General features: G+C 42.2%; 1 protein-coding gene across 2 annotated transcripts; it reads left to right on the forward strand.

Moving 5' to 3' along the window:
• Positions 1–495: 495 nt before the first annotated feature.
• cep68 (centrosomal protein 68) lies at positions 496–17,817 on the forward strand. 2 transcript variants are annotated; one of them, XM_079280040.1, is made up of 9 exons: positions 496–547; positions 10,423–10,491; positions 10,598–10,900; positions 11,941–12,891; positions 13,454–13,670; positions 14,340–14,527; positions 14,623–14,745; positions 16,324–16,420; positions 16,540–17,817. In XM_079280040.1, exons 3-9 carry the CDS (start codon positions 10,631–10,633, stop codon positions 16,713–16,715), a joined length of 2,022 nt encoding a protein of 673 aa, XP_079136166.1. In that variant the 5' UTR covers positions 496–547; positions 10,423–10,491; positions 10,598–10,630; the 3' UTR covers positions 16,716–17,817. The 2 variants fall into 2 exon arrangements, with proteins under 2 accessions (XP_079136166.1, XP_079136167.1); XM_079280041.1 differs by having other exon boundaries at positions 14,343–14,527.
• Positions 17,818–20,767: the final 2,950 nt, after the last annotated feature.

Genomic DNA, 20,767 nt, shown 5'->3' on the forward strand with positions numbered 1-20,767 from the left:
AACAATTGTTGGGGGGGGGGGGGGGGGGGGCTGCAATATATGAAGATGTATATGCACTTCTTATTTTGTCCGCTAAACAGCAGCATAGAGCCACATCCGCCTGCTGCTGTTTGAAATTGAATTTGTGTTGCCTTCAAATGCTATCAGCAATATTGTAATTCTGTGTATTTTCACCCCGCAAAGCAATACAAGTTGTATGAATGGCGCGCTCATACAGTCGGGGTTTCAATGCGAAGAAAAAGTACGAGTCTCTTCGTACGGTCCCTGTCGTACATGATAAATATGCTTGCCGCTCGGTTCTAACACTCGTCTTTCTAATAAAGAAGGTTCACGTGTAGCAAATGTTACATGTAGAGTACGTGTCGGGTGTAACTAAATCTCAAGAATACAAAAGTCATGACATAAACGCCTGAAAAGACGGAGTTGGAGGAAAAGCACATGAAGGCAGCACGGACAAGGAAGGGGCGGGGTAAGGCTTCAGCAACAAAGCGGCTGTGAAGCTTCAACAATCCAGACGCTCGTAGCTAAGCTAACGGTGTTAAATGTTGTAAGTACCCGCAATTTGTATTGTTCTGAAACCGAGGCAGGGCTGTAGCTGCTGCTTGAGCGGGTTGTCAGTCAGCCTGCATGAGTTTTCGTCAAGTACCAAAGGTTAACATGATTGGTCTGACAATTTCAAGTGTCAAACACTGAACGTTAACAGAGATTTTATGAAAAGGAAGCTCGGCTTGGTGCATCAAGGGATACCGAATTTAAGAGAAGATTCCATAGAATAATGAAAGGGCTGACGTTTGATTCCATTGGTTATGAGTGTTTGTTGATAAGCAAACACCCATCCAATTACAAGATTTTTGTCAGTAAGTTTTTAATACGTGTTGCACATTTTCTTCCATCTTTGCAAAACCACCAAGCCAGACATTATCGTTGCTGCTGGTTATGTTTTCGGTTTGGTTCGTTTTTCAGCAGACTTACTTAACAAATACTGGGCAAATTTGCGTGAAACTTTTGGTGTAAGGGGGTGTAGCGTGGGGTCGAGAGGGAACCCGCTACATTCAGGAGCGGGTTGGTATCGGCGCTTTCCGAGTGCCCACCCGCTATTCCAAATAAACGAGTTTTTGTCCACGTTACACTGTCTGCTCTGAAGGACTACAAGGGCTCCTCGCTTTGTGTCTGTCACTTGTGTTTTGGTGTCACTGCTTTGTTGTCATGGTCTCTCCGACCACTGTCCCCTGTATTTGACATATTAAGTGTGAGGCTCAAACATAAACGAATATCGAATGAGATGTGCAGTGTTTGGGGCATCATGAGTAATGTGCTTCTGGTTGCCTGTTATTTTCTTGGAATGGATACGTTTGCTGTTGCGAGGATATCCGATATGTATCTAACTTTATATCTTTTTCTGGCAATTTGCGGTCAAAGCAATTCATAGTATTTAAAGGACACTATTTAGACCTTCATGTTGGGGAAATAAAACACTTGCATTTTTCAGATCTGTAATAGCTCTGTCTTACAGGGTATTAGGGTTTTATTAATACGTTTCCATGTAAGACAGTTTGTAATCTGGTACTAACGATAGGAAGTATGAATACTGTAATGGCTACAGTATATATCCCCCTGAAAGAAGGTGACCTCAGCATAATTTTAAAGCTGCAGTTGGTAACTTTTATGAACATAACTTTTCATCTTATTTGCTCAAACGTTCACTGTATCCCAGTGGGGGGGCCGTGCATTTTATACCTGGGCCTTCACTGCTGTCCTGCAGCTGAAACACCTCATTATGACGCCACAGCTACGGTTATTATTTGTTTCGTGTAAAAATGAAGCTCAACACCTATAAATACACTAACTGCAGAGTGCAGATACATGAATACGCCGAGAGTGTGTCTCCTCTCTTCTCTGACTGCAGCGCGAGGCTACTGTGAGAGTAGCTGCCTGTGAGTGCTTTGGGGCGGCTCACAGCAGTACCCGCTGCTCGTTCACGACAGTGCAGAACGGTACGTGCTTTCACGTCAGAGTCAAAACACCAGAAAAGTCGCTAGATTTGTCGCTAGTAGCTTTTGACAAAACAAAGTTGCCAAGAGGGTTCAGAAAGTCGCCAGATTTATCGAGAAAGTTGGCAACACTGGCACCGACTAAATGTGTCTCCAGCGCAACATTGGACGAAACAATAGTTCCTATCACATATAAAACCAAACAAAAATCCATCTTCACAAAAGTTGTACAAATAATAATATATGAACAAGCATATCAAAGCTACTGCAGATGTAAAAAACAAAAGCAGTTGACTTACCAAAGCTGCTGTTCACCATTTAAAGACAAAGTCCATCCTCCTTTCTTTGTTAACAAAGAGTTTAATCTCACGGTTGTTCAGTTCATCCGTGCTGTTTTAGTTCCAGTAAGAAGTCCTTCTCGATTCATGGACGCCAGTGAAGACAGTCGAGCCTCCCCAGTTGTATTTCTTGAATACGTTTGAATGCTTTTGAGGGCTGAAAATGTCCTCTCCACAGAGGCAGCAGATATTGGGATTGTCACCGCCCAACATGCCAGGCTAGCCCACTGACCAATCACGTATGGCTAAGCCAGCTAGAAGGCTCTGACATGTCAAAGAATACGCCCAACATGTCAAACTAAAGATCTGATTGCTTGAAGACTATGACAATCAACAATATCGTCCCCATTCACTTAAACTGCACAGGGATTCACTTGTGAGTCTGCAGGCCTCGGCCTGTCTTCTTACCTAGAGACACAGAGGTGAAATCTGATTGGATAAAAGCTTGACTTAAAACAAGCTGCACTGGAAGCAGAGCAACTGAGGAAGACAGTAGCTGTGCAATGAGAAAATAAGATAATGGGGGAAAAAATGAGAATACATGTCGTGTATTTATGAAAAATTATTAAATTATAAAATAGCTATAACTTTGTGATTCTGTCTAGGCCAGCAGAGAAGGCCTTGCTGGCCCTGATGGCCCACCACTGCTATATCCTATATCCTTGTGACAGTTAATCAGTACACTGAAACATGTTTATGACAACATTTGAGGCTAGAAAAGAAGCACTGCAGTAACATAATCTTAATCCCATCACATGTCATCATCATCATATTTGACGAGCGCAGAGTGACAGCAGTTGTTTCGGCTATGCACAGTCATGACGGTGTGTGAAAAATTCATATCATACGGGAAATTAAAACCAGTATACCCCCCAGCACAAGTTTCTACCTTTTTTAATAAATGGTGGGTGTTTGTTTTGACACACTATAAAGCTGCAACAGTACTGAACACATGCTCAATGACATCGCTCTGTTTATTGAGATTGAAATGGGGTGTCCTCTCATTGCCATGTTGTCAAGTGGCCCGATCCAGATTTTAGAGCACAGTAAATGGGAGGCGATGCCACCAAGAGAACAAAGCACACTGCAGCCTGCTTCAATTATATTCAAACGAGGCAGCAGTTGGTTCAGAAGGTGTGGTGCGAAGGCTGTCTCACAGCCTCCCTGATCTCTGCAACAACTTGTGTCTTTGTGTGGCTTCAGGGCGGGGTTGGTAGCGCAGCTAATGCATGCAAACGTTGGGGGCCAAAGGTTATTAAGTTCTCAACAGTCGCACACCTACAACCATCCACGCCATTGGGATGTCAACTTGCACGATTACATTGCAAAACAAAAAGTGCAGTTATCTAATGACACCGTCAACTACTTTTAAAAAAATCCCTATTATCTTTAATTTCACTGGTGCCTGCTGTTTTAAGTTAAGTTTGTTCAACAAAAGAATGTTGGAAATAATTTCCTTTAATTCTTTTCATTCAACAAGCATTTTTTTGTATTAGCATGTACCGAAAAGCAACAGAAAGGCAGACGCTTAAATACCTGGTTATTTATCGCAAGTAACATCGTTATGATGGTATTTAATGTCATCGTATGTTTTTGCTCATATAGTGCAGCCTGAATTTGGAGTTTATACGACTGATGTTTTGCCATGGGAAATTATGAAAGCAAAATAAAAGCCCCATGGATTAACTGTATTTAAACATTGAGCTCAAAATTTGGCTTTTTTGTTGAAATAATTAATGCTCTTACTAGTACTGTGACAACTACTACTACTGCTGCTAATATTTCTAGTATTACTACTACTACTGCTGCTGCTACTACTACTACTACTTCTACTACAACTTTTGCTGTTGCTACTATTATTACTGCTACTGCTATTACTGCTACCATCAATATTATTACTACCACTACTACTATTACTACCACTACTACTATTACTTATACTACAACTGCTACTACTACTACTGCTATTCATGCTACTACCAGTACTAATACTACTACAGCTATTAGTACGACTGCTACTAGTACTGCTATTACTGCTACTTCAAATACTGCCATTACTACTACTACTGTTTTATTAAATACTACAACCACTGCTACAGCTATTACTACGACTACTGATACTACTACTTCTTCTAATTACTAATACTTCTACTTCTAATAATACTTCTACTACAACTTCTACTACTACTACTACTACTAATAGAAATATCACTACTGCTACTACTAGTACTTATTCTAATGCTACTAATACTTCTACTACTAATAATACTTCTACTAGAACTACAACTTCTACTACTACTACTACAAATTTCACTCCTGCTGAAATTTTTTAAGCCACGGAAACCGTTCGAATATCAAAATGTTTAGCTCTTTCAGGAGAGGGGTGATATGACTTTTCATATTTGTAATCTTTAAACTTTTTGAATTATTAAGCTTTTTGCTATTTGTTTTGGATGGGATATCTATGGAGAAAATCTTCAAATCCTGTTAAACTTCTTCAACTTTCAAAGCCTTCTTCTTCCTCATACTTTCAGCTACAGACACCATAGTTAGACATTTCATCTAGAAGGGTTTTCAGCAGTGCAGTTTAAATGCTTTCGGGCTTCAACATTTTTCAGACAGGTAGTCTCCCATTTCTGTATTTTGCGTAATGGTTTTGCAATTCATTTCAGCTTTCAGCATTCCAACGCATTTTCAGCAGGAAATGCATTTTCTAGTTTTATATTGAACATCAATGTTTTTTTGGCTCCGACCCACATGTGTCTGTTGCGCTGTTGTGAGTAGATTCAGATTACGATTCTTGTTTTTGATTAGATCTCTCCTGATTTAAATCCGATCACATGAACTGTATCTTTGTCTTTTGAGATCGGTCACTGTGTTGGATTAGGGCGACCATGAGGTCCTAAATTCTTGCCGGGACTTGTGTGATAAACATGGCAGACTACCCAACCCAGCATGCCATCTTTCACAACCCCTGTGAGGCACATACAAAGCATCAGTGACATGATTTTAGAATACAAATTGAGTTCATGCTCGTTTTGATGTCGACAAAAGTCTCATGACAACGTGGTGTCAGTGCGCTCCGTTGCACATTAGTGTATGAGATCATGTTCATTTTATTTTCCAATTCATATATTTTTAATTATATTCTTTATTTTTTGTAGCTTTTTATATAATTTTGTAACTTCCATCTGGTGATCCTCATGTAAACATATCCAAACATTCAAATTTTGGTCTAAGTACTATTTTTAACATCCAAATGCTATTTTACGAAGGGACATTAGGCTACTGTTTTTGTCAATGCAGTCTGCAGCTTTGCAGAGAGCAAGATAAGGGCCTTATCTTATTCCCCGTCTATATGGGCTGTCTGACGGCAAGGTAAAGCAGTGAAAATATTGTAATTGTAGCGTACGCTTAAACTGACAGAATTTATTTTAGGTGGCTTATATACGTTTTTGTGCTGCTCCCGTTTTCAGCTGCTTTACCTCGCCATCAGACAGGCTTTACCTCGCCATCAGACAGCCCCTTCCAGCGGAAGCTGTTGTATCAGTCTCTTAAAGGCCACCAGAATCCATCAACAGAAACAATCATTTTACCTTGCAGAACACGTACTCCGCAGAAATCCAAACTAACCCTTTAGCTACCGTACTTTTCGGACTATAGAGCGCACCGGTATATAGGCCGCACCAGCTGATTTTTAAAAGAAAAAAGAATGTGTACATAGATAAGCTGCACTGGTCTATAAGCCGCAAGTGTCCCCGTTGAACAGCAAAATGCTTTTAACAGCACTAAAGTTGTCTTCTTCTATGAACATCATAACATGTCGCTAACTTCTAAGCTAATTTTAACATTACGGCCAATGGGGAAATGCTAACCGCGATTAGCATTAGCGAATATAGTGAATATAATATATATTCGTACATCTTTTCATGCAGACATACTTACAGACTAAGGTCTCTCAAGGCTACCAAACTGAAGAAGTAAAACGAAGCAGCGTGTCTTCTCATTAGAATCTAAAAGCAACGAGGCATTTGGGTCCTTGAACACACCACATCATGTACCGGTACCTTCATGGCTGAATGGCTGAATAACAACGAATGGCTGAGATAAAGCAGACTATCATCATACCAGCCATTATAAACACAATTATACATGAACTAAGATCATATCTGGAAGATTTGCCACAATTGTGAAAAAGCTGATCTTCTCATGCAGCGTGTCGACGTTGCTCATAGCTCTGAATAGCATTTACGGCTAACTGGCTTGGCCAGTTGCTGCTAGCACAACAGCTATTCAGAGCTATGAGCAACAACAGTTATTGCCTCATTGCTTTTCGTTTGGTAGCCGTGAGAGACCTTAGTCTGTAATGCAAGTATGTCTGCATGAAAAGATGTACAAAGATATATTATATATTCGCTAATATCCTCCTCCTCACCTACAAGTCCCTCCATGCCCATTCCCTCAGTACCTATCGGACCTCCTCCGCTCACATGCCCCTCCCCGGAACCTGCGGTCTTCAGACTCTGGCCTGCTTGCCACCACCCACACCAAACTGCGAACCTTCGGGGACAGAGCTTTCAGTGTGGCAGCCCCCACCCTCTGGAACTCTCTCCCTGCGGTGATCCGCAACATCTCCACTCTGGGCGCCTTCAAAAGGGCCCTCAAGTCCCATCTGTTCGCCAAGGCTTTCGGCCCCTAGTTTACTTGTTCTGTTTTTCTGACTGTTTGTCTAAACTGTTTTTGTCTAAACTGTTACTCTTGTAAAGCGGCCTTGGGTCCCCTGAAAGGCGCTATATAAATTAAAGTTATTATTATTATTATTAATGCTAATCGCGGTTAGCATTTCCCCATTGGCCGTAATGTTAAAATTAGCTTAGAAGCTAGCGAGTCGGACATGTACTGTTAAAAGCATCTTGCCGTTCAACCTTTTTTGTTAACAGTCCTAGTGAGAGGTAGGTCAAAGGTACTTCATCCATATTGTAGCGACCCTGTCAGTAACAGCTGGTAGCAGAGGGGTTGCTGGTAGCAACTGTTCTGTGTCGGGAGCTAGTAAATGTTGTGTTAGACCGGAACCGGAAGTCGCGGTTGTTGTGGTGGAGAAAAGCTACGGAAAAATCCGTACATAAAGCGCACCGGACTATAAGCAGAGGCCTCAAAGCATGGGGTAAAAAGTAGCGGCTTATAGTCCGAAAAGTACGGTAAGTTATTTCCGAATTCAGCACAGCTAGCATTTGCTTTCACACTATTCACAAACTTCTTGATTAGCTTTTTGCTGACACCTGAGTGGGTGTTTCATTTGACAAACCTGTAAAAGAATGCTGATGGAGTCGAATTTTAAATTCTTAGTAATTTTTCTGGTTTAATGAATTCATTCAATAATTAGCTAAATATTCTATTAAGTCCTGTTTCTGATGTTCTGAAGTAATGTATGGAAAACAGAAACATTTTGGTATCATATCAGCACTAATTTGGACAGCTGAGCCAGCACCTTGTTCTACAAAACATTACTAGCGTGAACCATAGTCTCTTCAGTTCTCGTTGTGATGGTCCACGGCTCTTGCTGCTCCACCACTGTGGACGGACAGTCACTCTTCCTCGTTGTTGACGTGAGTGTGGGCATGTCTGAGCATGCAGTCTTAATGAGATGGATCAGGTGAGGAGCGAGCGTATCATTTCACTGCCTGGACCCGGCTGCTTAGTGATCCCACAGCAACAGGTAGAGACATTCCACTCTCTCTGTGTGTGTGTGTGTGTGTGCGCGTGCGTTCCTCAGATATGTGTTTATCCGTAAGCAATGTTTACAAGGAGTGCGTTATTGATATGATACACACTAAGCAGCACATTTTACATGAGTAACAATAGAGGAGCATTTAGCTGCTTTAGAGCCAGATATTTGAGCAGCTGAAACCAAATAATTTGTTCCCTGGGTCTTAAATTGACAATCCTTCTTAAGATTTTGGTCCTGGTTGATTTCAAATTTCTATTTGAGTAAAAAATAAAATTAAACGAGAAATTGAATTACCTACTAACATGCTATTTTTCAGATTTTAGTTTTAATTGATAAGGGACAGAGCACAGTAAAAAATGCAAGATGTAAATGTGCCGAAGTTATCAAAAAGTGCTAGGCAGGTAACAAAAACAGAGACAAGGTGAGAATACAATATATATGGTCGATGGACTGTACTTGTATAGCACTTTTCTAGTCTTTTACTCACAGTGCTTTAACACGATAGTCACCATTCACACCTGTTCCTACCCTGATGGCAGGGGCTACCATTCAAGGTTCATTTCTACACATTGATACACCGCAGGCACAGCTTGCGGGAACAATTTGGGGATAAGTGTCACACATCGACATGGACTAGCGGAGCCGGGGATCGAACCTCCGATCCTCTGATTGAAGGCCCCCCCTGCTCTACCACTGAGCATATACAGCGGGTAAAATAAGTATTGAACACGTCACCATTTTTCTCAGTAAATATATTTCTAAAGGTGCTATTGACATAAAATTTTCACCTGATGTCGGTAACAACCCAAGTAATCCATACATACAAAGAAAACCAAACAAATTGGTTCCGAAATGAAGTTATGTGTAAAAAAATGGAATGACACAGGGAAAAAGTATTGAACACGCATACTGAAATTGATATAATACTTCGTACAAAAGCCTTTGCTGATAATGACAGCTTCCTGTTTGGCGAAACTAGTCGCATGTGATTTTGGCCAATTCTTCCACACAAACAGACTTCAAATCTTGAAGGTTCCGTGGGCCTCTTCTATGAACTCTGGACTTTAGTTCGTTCCATAGATTTTCGATTGGATTCAAGTCAGCTGATCGTCTGGGCCATTCCAGCAGCTTTATTTTATTTCTCGCAGCACAGTTTGTCCAAATGTGCTGCGTTCAAACTTAGTTTATACTCAGCGTAGTGAAGCCGGCGGCAAGGCACGCGCGCCAGAAAATAACGTGATCACAGCTGCTGCGTGGGGCATGTAGGCTCCAAGCCGTCGCAGTGCTTGGTCGTGCACTTCACAAATAGTTCACTGATAAAGGCACTATTTACATTTCTAGGAATTGTACAAAGAAGGCCAATTCTCTTTTAAATGCTTTAGCAACAGGAGGTCTTAAAAATCTTAATTTGAGTTTATATTTTGCAGCCAAATCAAACTGTTTACAGGCTATTTATTTCTTCATAATGCTTTTAATATTTTTTAATACAAAATGTATTTACAGAGTTTATACAAAGGTAATAAAGTAGTCCATCAATGTTAGTTATGACTTTACAGTTAATTACATTCCCTGCTTGGCATTGTAGAGGTTGATTTATGGCTTTTTACCGGTTACACCTACAGTCCATGGGCATATCTCTGGGTTTAACTCGTTGTCTTTTTGATTCTTCACGGTTCATTTTGTTTGTACGCCCTCTGGTATTTTAGAGAATAATAAGGCGCAGACAGCATAAACGCCTCCGTTCATGCTCCGAGGTTGCACGCCGTCTGGAGGCTCGCGCTTCGTCTCTAAGCACGAGAATAAACAAAGCTTCACAGTCCCCTCTAGTGGTGGCCTTGGTGCCAATGCCACGGTCAACCCTCTGTGAATTCATTTAGAGGCGGTGGAGCAATCCTATGCAAAGCCTTATACATAAATCAATCATATTTAAGATTTTGTCCATTGTTCCATTATGTGTGTGCATAACATGGAAAAATAACAAATATTTGCATTTTTACCCCCGGAATGTTGCCACAGTTCGTAACACTGCAAATATATACATATTGCAATATCAGTGGGCCATAGGCTCAATTGCCATCATGTTACCTCCTTCAGCGAACAAAGACAATTATTTAAATTGTTGAGATTGTCACTTTAAAGACACAGATATGGGCCGGGTGTGTGTGTGCGCTTTTAGACCTGTGCAGAACTTCAGTCTGTAAATAGGCAACTGTTTTCCAACTTTATATGTCGATAATATGTCATGTTGTGTTTTCAGCTTGCTCTGCTGCCCCCAAGTGGCCATAAAATGAATGTTTCTCGTCTTTATGTACTGCGCTTGTTCCACGTTCCATGACAGTTCTCCTGTGTGTGTGCCTCAACTCAGCAACATGACGGTTGTTCTTGAGAAGACGCCGGATAAAAAGCTGCGCCACAAGCTTGCAGTTCCTTCAAGGTGCACGAATGAAACCAAAACAAATGAAATAACGTTTCAATGATGCAAAGCAGAACATTTGTGCCTTTTTGTTCTGAAAGTTACGGAATTGTTCTATTCCCTTTAGTTGACGGGACCTTTCTACATTTTACTTTGTCCGATGGAAGCCAAGGCACACAGCCCGAGGTGGAAGATGCCTCTCACAGAGTTTAAACCTGGCAGGAGATGGCCAAGTCCGACTATCAAAGACGGGGGAAGAGGCGAGACGGAGAGAGGGAGGGACGGAGGAGAATTGCACAAAAGTGTCACTATGGCTCCCACGTCCGTGTATCTGACCGGCAGACAGTACGTAACGAGAAAGCCTCTGTTCTCTGCAGAACAACACGCATCTATCTTAAAGAAGACACATCAACAGATGCACACAGAGAAGGTGAGGAGGATTTATTTACTCATTCTGTTTGATTGATTTCTCTTTTCTTTAAAAGTGGAGGGGTGTAATATTTGTGAAAACACTTTTATTTATTCTCTCAGATTATAAAGTAAGAGATTTACGAGAAAAAACTTGGATATTCTCTGAGATTGAAGTTGTACATTTTCGAAAGAAATTTAACAGAAAAATGTTTATAAAGTCAGAAATTAACAAGAAAAATAAAACTTATTTAAAAAAACGTTTTGTCAAGGAACCTCCATTCTTCACTTCACAAGCCACTCGTGTCTCCAAAAACAATCCAGCACCTCCACGGTATCAGTTTAGACATATGCAATATCTGTTTGTACACCTCAAGTATTCAGTCTCAGATAATTCTGTCTCGCAAAAAAATGACCGTATAATCTCAGAGAATAGCCAATCATTTTTTCTCTTGAATTGTTGAGTCTTTTCTCATAAACTCTTCAAGAAAAAAAAAAAAAATTCTGTTTTTTTCCCTCTTAATATTACCCCCCCTCCCATAGCTCTGTAATTTATTTATGTTCTACCTACCATGGCCCTAATATGCCGTGGTAGTTTTTCTCGTAAACTTACAAATTCTTCTGATGAACAAGTCCACATTTTCTTAAATTTTAACCTCATTCTTGAATTATTTATTTTTTCTGTCCTTTTTTTCACGTTAGTCCAAATATGTTGTAATAATCACAGTATTAGTCTAAATTTTCTACTCTGTGTTCAGTCTATTTTAAAACATTGTACTTATTTTGAACTGTGCGTTGTTCAAAAACAGACAGCAGATTTCTATCATAAATTACATGTATGAGGAAATGTATCAGTGGATTCACTGATGAGACTTCAACAGCAGAGTCAGTTCAAACAGCCATCAGTGAGAACGCTCTTCTTCTTTCATGTCATTACTGTTGAGCTGAACCGAACTGTCACATCTGAGTAGAACCATTACAGAACTGTTAGATAACTGAGTCTTTAACAGACAGCAATGTTCCAGTGTCATGTTTTAATTCTGTCAGTTTCCTGCTTCGTAGGACAAACAGTTGTGTGTTGGCAGAAGAGAAGATGACCTGCAACTCGCTGACGCGAATATCTTGACGAGACCAAGATCAGAGCTGATCCCAGAGAGCTTCAGCCTCTCTCACAGTGACGTCTCTAGAACAGACACAGGCTTACCCTTGGGGGTCTCGGATCTCAGGGCCAGGCTGCACCACAAAGAACCCACTTTTGAATCACCCTACGCCGGCAGCAGATCAGCTCAGCGGAGCCTCTCCAACTCCCTCCTGGAGGTCCAGAGACTGAACCCTCCTCGCAGACCGCAGCTGAACTCCACTGTCCTGTATCCGACCTACACCCCTCGCTCAATGCACTCCAGGCAAGGCCAGACCCAGGTCAGGCTGGGGGGTAGGGAGAGAGAGACCAAACTGTGCTCTTCTAGGGGAGACATAAAAGAACTTCCGATGTCCTTGCATCAGGCGAACTACTGGGCCGGTGCCATCCCCAAAGTTTTGCCCCCATCTCCAGACAGACACTCTGCAGACTGGGACCCAAACAGGGAGTACCAGGCCCTGCTGGACTACACCTACCCTCTGAGACCAGGACAGGTGGTCTTTGAGGGGGACGGCTCCAAGCTCCGGGGAGACTCACTCGTTCAAATGGACTCCAACCTGCAGGACTCTGGGATCGAACTGGACCACCTTTGTAGCTCCACCAGCTTGTCAGGGTTGGACTTTTCTCTCAGCGCTTGTCACGGGTCACCTGACCCGCAGGGGCTGAACAAATCCTCAGATGGTCCAGACCCCATGGGTCTGTCCATGGACAGTTTGGACTGCAGTAAGAATGGAGGTGGGATGAGTCGGTTTGACGGTCGCTCCTCCACCTCCACTGCTTTTCACCCGCTGTCCAGGTGTGTGTGCAGGGAAGTGGACGAGGAGTTCTGGCCACTTCCGGATCAGATGGAGGAGCTGCAGCTGCTGTCCAGACGGGTCAGTATTGAAGGACACTCTTCACTGAAGGACCACACTGGTGCTTTAAACCATTCACTATAAATCACTCATACTTTGCATTGTTGATGATCTTTTTCTTAAGAGTACGTTTTTAGATTGCATTCATTTCCACGTGGTCTGAAAAACCGCCTTCAAAGACGGAAGTACTGGTTTATGTAGCAGTAACCTATATACAGTATGTAATGTGTATGTATGTATGTATATATATATATATATATATATAAAGCATTTTAACAAGATATTTAGATTGAAGAAAGTTCTGTATTTTCACATTTCCTGTTTGTTTTTAATGGCTCGGATAAATGTCCTTCACTTCATATTAGAAGGAGCATGTGTAGAGCTGTCCGCTGTGTATGAATGTGGAAATTTTAGACACATTATCAGCTCTTTAAACAAAAGTACACTTCATGTACAGTGAAACACAATGGCGGAGGGACAGACGGACACAGTGGATCAGAGTTTTTCAGCTTTAATGTTCAGCAGTTATTGTGTTTTCTCATGCTAAAGACAAAGACAGAGAGTGTTTGGTCCATGTGTACAGGTGAGGGAGGTGACGGCCCAGCTGAGCCGGCCTGTCGCAACCAGTTGGGAGTCTCTGGAGCCAGGCACCAGCCTGTCCTCCATCACCCTGCCTGAGAAACGGGAGGCTGAAGACAGAGATGAGGAGGCTACAGTCGAGGAGCTGGCGAGCGGCAATCAAGACACGGATGAAGGAAAAGATGAAATGGGCAGAGAGGACAGGAGAGCTGCTCAGACCGGTAAGGTAGAGACTTTATTCCAGTTTCAGTAATGAACAGGTGTAATTTGAATCTTGAAATAAATAAAAAAAAACTTTGTCTCTTTCAACCGGTTGAACCATTGTACAGCTTTTTGTTCTCTATGTACAAAACAAACCAACATCAATCCGTAAAGAGGACATTCTACGAGCTAAAAGCATTAAAGACAATTCAAAAATATCGAGTCATCCCCTCTAGGGTTTGGTACCGAAACTCTGTATACTGTAAACTGTTAACAGTTTACATATTGATCATAGTTAAAAGTTTGAAGCTGTAGTTTGAAGCCAAGTGTTTTGCATTTATTTATATTTATAGTATACTTTAAGAGTTCATATATTGTTCAATTTGAAGAAAAAAGTATTTGTTCAGGCACCGTTCATGCACCGGTATCGTTTTAAAAGTATCGTTTTAGCACCGGTATCGGAAAAAACCCAAACGATACCCAACCCTACTCCCCTCAGACATCTGACTGTAACGTGTCAAGCTTTTGTGGATTGTTTTGATTTTGTTTGCCCAGGTTTGGAGAAATCTGTCTCTGAGGTTTCTGCCTCCACCAACAACATAATGCAGGCAAATGGAGTTTGTGGTGCTTTACAGCTCTGAAAAATATCACCTTAAAATAAATTCCCCGATCTATCTCCTGTGCATCAGCAGCTGATCACAGGGACTCCGAGACAGTGAGGAGGAGTTCTGGAGCCTGGGTGGAGCCTGTAGGAGGGGGACTGAGTCCATCCAGTCTCAGGGAGGTGGAGGTTTTGGCGGAGCAGCTGTGCGGCCTCACCCTGCCCGGCAGCCGGGACGACTGGGAGCAAAGTAACTCCCTGATGCAACACATTCAGGTAGAGGCACGATCTGACCTTCCGGACAATAGCGTGACTGCAGTCCTCCATACAAATGACAGTGTGAGCTCTGTGTGTGTGTGTGTGTGTTCCAGGTCTTCTGCTCACACCTGGAGCAGCTCATCCAGCAGCTATACACGGTGTCGGAGAAGATGGAGCTGCTGGCTGCACCCACGGTGGACATAGACAGCGTGAAGTCGTCTCTGGCTGAGTATCAAGTGAGGACGGAGCCTCAAGGCCCTGTTATACTTCAGAATGGATGCACATGTGCTTCTGTTTCTACCACAGTGGGTGTCTGCATAGGTGGCCACACATTTCGTGAGCGTGATTTCGCCTGTGGGTTTGCTGAATATGAAGATGTCTCCAAAAAAAAAGCAAATCTTGGTTTGTCTTTTTTTTGGTCTGTATTGTATTCCTGTCCACCCTGAAACAAAATAAGGTGTTGTTTTTGACTTTGAATGAAATTCAGCGACTTTGAGTGGCAAGTGTGAGAATGCGTTTGTTTTTATAGACTGTATAAAAGAAGAGGACGTAGTCATCACAACATCACTCATTGGTTTGTGGACTGCCGTTTTCAAGACTTGAGTTTGGCGATTTTGTTCATGTTCGTTCTTTGCAACTGAGGAACAGAAGTCACCATATTTGGATTGTGGAGGAGAGACGTAAAGATGCCATATATGTCTTTGGTAGCGGCAGCAACCTGTCAATCACTGTTTGCCGGCCCTAAAGCACACTCTGCTTTGTGGTCTTCTTAAATCTAAATAGACCATAATTTACAAATTGAACATCCTGCTGTATTGAAGAAGACTCTGAAACTAGAGGCTCAAGAGGAAGAGCGGGTCATACTTAAATCAGAGGATCGGCGGTTCAATCCCCGGCTCCACCATGTCAATGTGTCCTTGGGAAAGACACTTTACAAGTCCACATACCATTTTACCAAAATATTGTGCAGTTTTGTTCAGCAGTGTGCGAGATTAGCCATGGTCAGACACAGAGACACGCACAAGACACATTTTTTGATCTCCAGGCGGAGATAATGATCAATAAAAGCAACATGGATTTGGACATTACAGTTTATTAACGTACAAAACATACACAAATATGCTTTCCTCAAAGCCACAAGACTCTCATCAAACAGTCATTTTACCTTGCTGATCATTGTAAAAACCACTTCATTCATACTTAATAGAAACAAAGTAAAACTGATCAAAACAATCTGTTCAATCACCAACTCCGGTTTGTTCAATTTATACCCTTTATTCACCAAGTTAGAAACAGCCTTTATATGCACTCCTCAAACCTACCGGACTCCATTGACAGAAACAGTAACTTTACTGTTTGTTGTATTAAAAAAAAAAAAAAAAAAAAAACTTCAGTCAAACTAAACAGAAACAAAATAAAAACTGAGCAAAACCATCTTGGTTATTCATTCCAACATTCCAACAATCACCAACTGTGGTTTCAAAAGTTAAAAAAAATCTGTTTAAATAAATAACAGATATTAAAAAAGTAAAATGTAAACACCTTTTACTAACATCGTTTTCCGTCAAATTTGTGACGTCAAACAAAACAAAACAAAAACGGGAAGAGTCTTCCACGTGGGTTTTCCCATGTTTAAATATGCACTAATCTCGGTGGGTATAAATGTGTGTGTCGTGTTCATTCCATCGGAAAAGAAAAGTGTTTTCCTCAGCAAACCCACCCTACTTAGTGAGTTGATAAACCGTAACAGTTGTCACTTACTTCATGCCCATTCTGTTCTGATGACGGTGAAATGTGACGCTTCTCGTTGTCAGAGTTTTCAGAGAGAAGTGAGCAGCCACCAGCCCCTGACCTCCTGTGTTCTGCACACCGGACGGCTTCTCCTCGGCTGCATCAACAACACATCTCCACGTCAGTCTGCTCACTCGCTGAAGTCATTGTGAACAAACGCGTCACCCCATCTTCTTTTCTCATGATGCTCTTTTTTGCATTCTTTCTCTCTTTCTCTCTCTCTGTCTCTGTCTTTCCAGTTTTAAGAGACACCCTGCTGTTGATCGAGAGGCGGTGTGGAGCTCTGGAGACACACACCGAGCACTTCTTCTCCTCCATCCTGTCCGCCATGGACAGCCTCACCCGGCCAGGTCCAGTCCAGCAGAGCAGAAGGGAGGACCTAGGCCCTGTGGGGGTCCAGGGGTCCACTTTGTGAACAGACTGCAGGACTTGTCTGTGATAGGTTTTTTTTCACTTACTTCGTTGTTGTCTTACATTCTTCCAACAATTATTTTTTATAATGCAAGGCTCTCATACATACATACAGGGTATGTCACTGGTTCTGTGACTTCTAATGTCTGTGTTTAAGGCGAAACACGACAAGACTGGTCATTTTCTAACATGTTTTCTTTCAACTGAATGAAAAGAAAACCAAAATACACATTTAGGTGTTGATTTTACTGCTTTGTCTATTTGATCTGAAGATTTCTCCTAAATTCACCAAAAGATACCATTAGATAATGCCTTGTTTACATATTTAAACAAAATGTCCTACAACTTTAATACAAAAACTGAATGTCTTAATGTAATTAATTAACTGGGGCAGTTTCATGGTGATATGTATTAGTATATTTTCTTAGTCTATTCAACTGTAGTGTCTTCAAAATGTATGTCATTTTACAAACTCAAAACTTATTTGGCACTTGCACCCAAAAGTTTCGTTCCCATCTATATTCTGAGGTTTTGGTTTATAAATCATTTGTAGCCCAACTTACAGAATTAGGTGAAAATGTATTTTAAAAAAAGCTCTTAACAATATTTCCTTAGTTACGGAGTGATACAAATAGACATCAAAAATACTCTCTGCATAAACCTTTCACTGATATCACATCAACGCGTTTTATACTGGCTTTATCCTTGGGGGCGACCGTGGCTTACTGGGTAGAGAGGGTTGTCTGCCAACCGAAAGGTCACCGGCTCGATCCTCGGCTGCACCGTGTCCTGTGTCGAAGTGTCCCTGAGCAAGACGCTGAACCCCTAACTGCTCCCCGGGCGCCTGTCATTGGCAGCCCACTGCTCCCTATATATACAGGGATGGGTCAAATGCAGAGAATAATTTCCCCACTGTGGGACTAATAAAGGAATGTTTCTTCTTTACCAATGTTGGCAAACCATGAAATCCTTGCATTGTGGCTAGGAGTGTGCGACTACTCTCTTTTACACTACTGGTCAACACCTCTCCAACACTGGCGTGCGCTTCTCCTCTCTCTCATCCTTGATGTCTGTTCGTTAAACTTTTATACTCGTCACCTGTACCATTTCCCCTTAAATGATAAATGGCACTTTCAAATGGAATCACAAACTGAATCTGTCTTTCATATTCCACCCCACAGTTTGTCTCCTGTGCTAACAGTCACACTTCAGAGAGGGCTCTCCTTCCTTTACAGATGTGTAAGCAGTGTATCGTCTCAACCTGAAATGAAGTTAGAGTCCACAGAGCACGAGCTGGGATAAGCTCCAATGTTGATGGAAATTCAAGAAATCTCCACTCATGTCAGTTAAGATGGACAAATGGGTGATAGTAGAGAGGAAGTGTCAGCAGACTCGTTCAATTCAGACATTCACAATGTTATTATTATGAAGGGTGATACACATCAATTATACGACAAGAAAAAAAGATGTTTTAGCGGCCACACAGATGATATTATAGCATTGCAGAAAGCCTTTAGACTTGATTTCATCAACTAAAATCAGCAGCACAATGGCTGTAAATGCATCCAGCGACCAGCCCACCACCGTAAACGGACCCAGATCTTTGGCTCCGGCATGAAGTGTAGAGCACCGCGCCCGGCAGCAGCGGCTCCTCCTCTGGCCAGCAGCAGAGCTTCACCTCGCTGCTCCTGCAGTCCCCGCTTGGAGCAAACACCGACACCACACTGCTGGAGACCCGGGCCGTATTGCTGGGCCCCCTGGGGGGAAGGGAGTCACGGGAGAACCAGAACCAGGACTGAGTGGGACAGACTGTCAGACCGTGCTGCAGTAAAATGAGAGGTTTTCTAAAGGGACTCTGGTGCTCGGAAACACTACCGTTTCTGTCCACAGGACCGCCAAAATCATTACAAAATGGAAGTTCCTCGTAGTAGCTTTAAAAAGTCATAATAAGAGCATGGAATTATTAATTGACAAATTGGATTGTACGTTTATTAATGTATCATTTATCCCAACACTGTCGAATAGCGGTTTCGAAAACGGATAACTATCGTGATGGCCCACTCCTGTGAAATCAGACAATCAATATTTGAGGCCATGAACAGCTGTGTCTGGCCTGCATATTCTCCAGTCAGTCTGATCTTTGTATTGCCAATTATGAGTGAAAGCAGCTGCTCGTGTTTCCAGATGGAATCTTGGTGTTGGGGATGGAGAACGTCGACAAGGCCATCAATGTTATGGGAGCAGTTCATGGAGTGTGGAAAGAGTGCACAGGCGTTCATGTGAAGAGAGGGATACCGAAGCTTACTGAACAGATCATTTAAACCCAGAGAGGAAAAAAGAAGCGTGCCGCTTAAGTGTACGGAACGCCCACATTAAACCTGACGTCACAGCCCTGAGGTATGGCAGCACTAAGGTGGAGATCATGGACCGTGAAGCAGCCGCTCAGTGTCTTCTAGCGACGCGCCCCTGTAGAGGTCGGTTGACAAGGCAAACGCTCCTGTCTCCCACTCAGTACAACCCATTCCCTCATATATGAGCAAATCGCACCACATAACCGGGGGCTAGCTGCCGGGGCCATCAAGGGTGCACCCTCTGTGATCCATGGCAGGATCCCAGGTGAACTAGACGTCAACACAGACAGGAAGATGTGGAGCAGTGTAGGGACAGGTGGGACCAGTCCTTGTTTTGCAAGTCCCAAGTCAGTCTGTGCACTCAAATTCCAAGTCAAGACAATTACCATGAAGTCAAATCATAAACTTCTAGTGTTAAACAAGTCATATTGCGCTCATCACCAAAGGTAATGCCCTTTTAACAACAGAGTAATACGTTGATTTGACATAAACCGTAAAAATATGTACATTTATTTGTTGAAACAATTGCGACTGAACTTTAAAAAATTTAATAAAAATAACTGTTGAACTGCGGAGGAAGACTCGCAGTGTCTCAGACAGTTACTGACTGTTTGTCAAGCATATACTATATACCATAAGGCCCAAAACGTTGTACAGTACAATGACTCCCTACATGTGTCATTGAGGAAAAAATGCAAAAATACCTTCTTTTTTTATTGACTCATTAATAGTAGCCTACAGTGTACAGGTACTGACATGAGCTACATGTCTTCCTATTCACGCCTACTTCCTAAAGCAACAAAACCAGTGATGTCACAACTATGATTGAATGAATGAATGAAATTTATTTATAGAGCGCTTTTCAAAGACATAACATCACAAAGTGCTTAACAGAGCAGAAATTTAAAAGCATAAAAAACACAATGTGACCCTATGGTCAATAAATGACATACACAGAGAAAAAAATAAAAAATAAAAAATTATAAAAAATAAAATAAAAATGTAAAACATATTTTAAGAGCAGGTCTAGGACATGGATTTTTACTCAAATGCCAGCCTAAAAAGGTGGGTTTTGACCTGGTTTTTAAAAGTATTCACAGTATCTGCGAGGCGCAGAGTTGCAGGCAGAGCATTCCAGAGCCTCGGCGCCACTGCCTCAAAGGCTCGGTCACCACGGGTCTTAAATCGTGTGCGTGGGACTGACAGAAGACCTAGAGCGTTTGACCTGAGAGTGCGGGCGGGTGAATAGGGGCGAAGTAGATCAGCTACATAAGCCGGAGCCTGACCGTGAAGTGCTCTGTAAGTGATGGTGAGAATTTTGAAGTGTATCCGAGATGCTACAGGGAGCCAGTGGAGAGATCGGAGTATGGGGGTGATGTGAGACCGTCGATTTGTCCTGGTGAGTAATCTGGCGGCAGCGTTTTGGATGACCTGCAGACGGTTAAGAGCAGAACACTGAGTGATGTGAAAAGTGAGTTACAGTAGTCAATGCGAGAGGAGATAAATGTGTGTATGATCATCTCTAATTCAGGTGTTGACACTACAGATCTCAGTTTACTGATATTTCTTAGATGGAAGAAACATGACCTGGACAGCTGCTTAACATGTTGGTCAAACGACATGGATCGATCAAAGAAAATCCCAAGATTGCGCAGGTTGCAATGGGCAGCAGAGGAGAGTGGACCAATAATCTGCCTGATCATGG

This window comes from Melanostigma gelatinosum, assembly GCF_949748355.1.
Source record: "Melanostigma gelatinosum genome assembly, chromosome: 12".
NCBI lineage: Eukaryota > Metazoa > Chordata > Actinopteri > Perciformes > Zoarcidae > Melanostigma > Melanostigma gelatinosum.

Coding starts and splice junctions, on each gene's coding strand:
- cep68 (XM_079280040.1), top strand. CDS start 10,631: ATGGAAGCCAAGGCACACAGCCCGAGGTGGAAGATGCCTCTCACAGAG. Junction 14,528..14,622: donor CCCTGATGCAACACATTCAG/GTAGAGGCACGA, acceptor TGTGTGTTCCAG/GTCTTCTGCTCACACCTGGA. Junction 16,421..16,539: donor CATCAACAACACATCTCCAC/GTCAGTCTGCTC, acceptor CTGTCTTTCCAG/TTTTAAGAGACACCCTGCTG.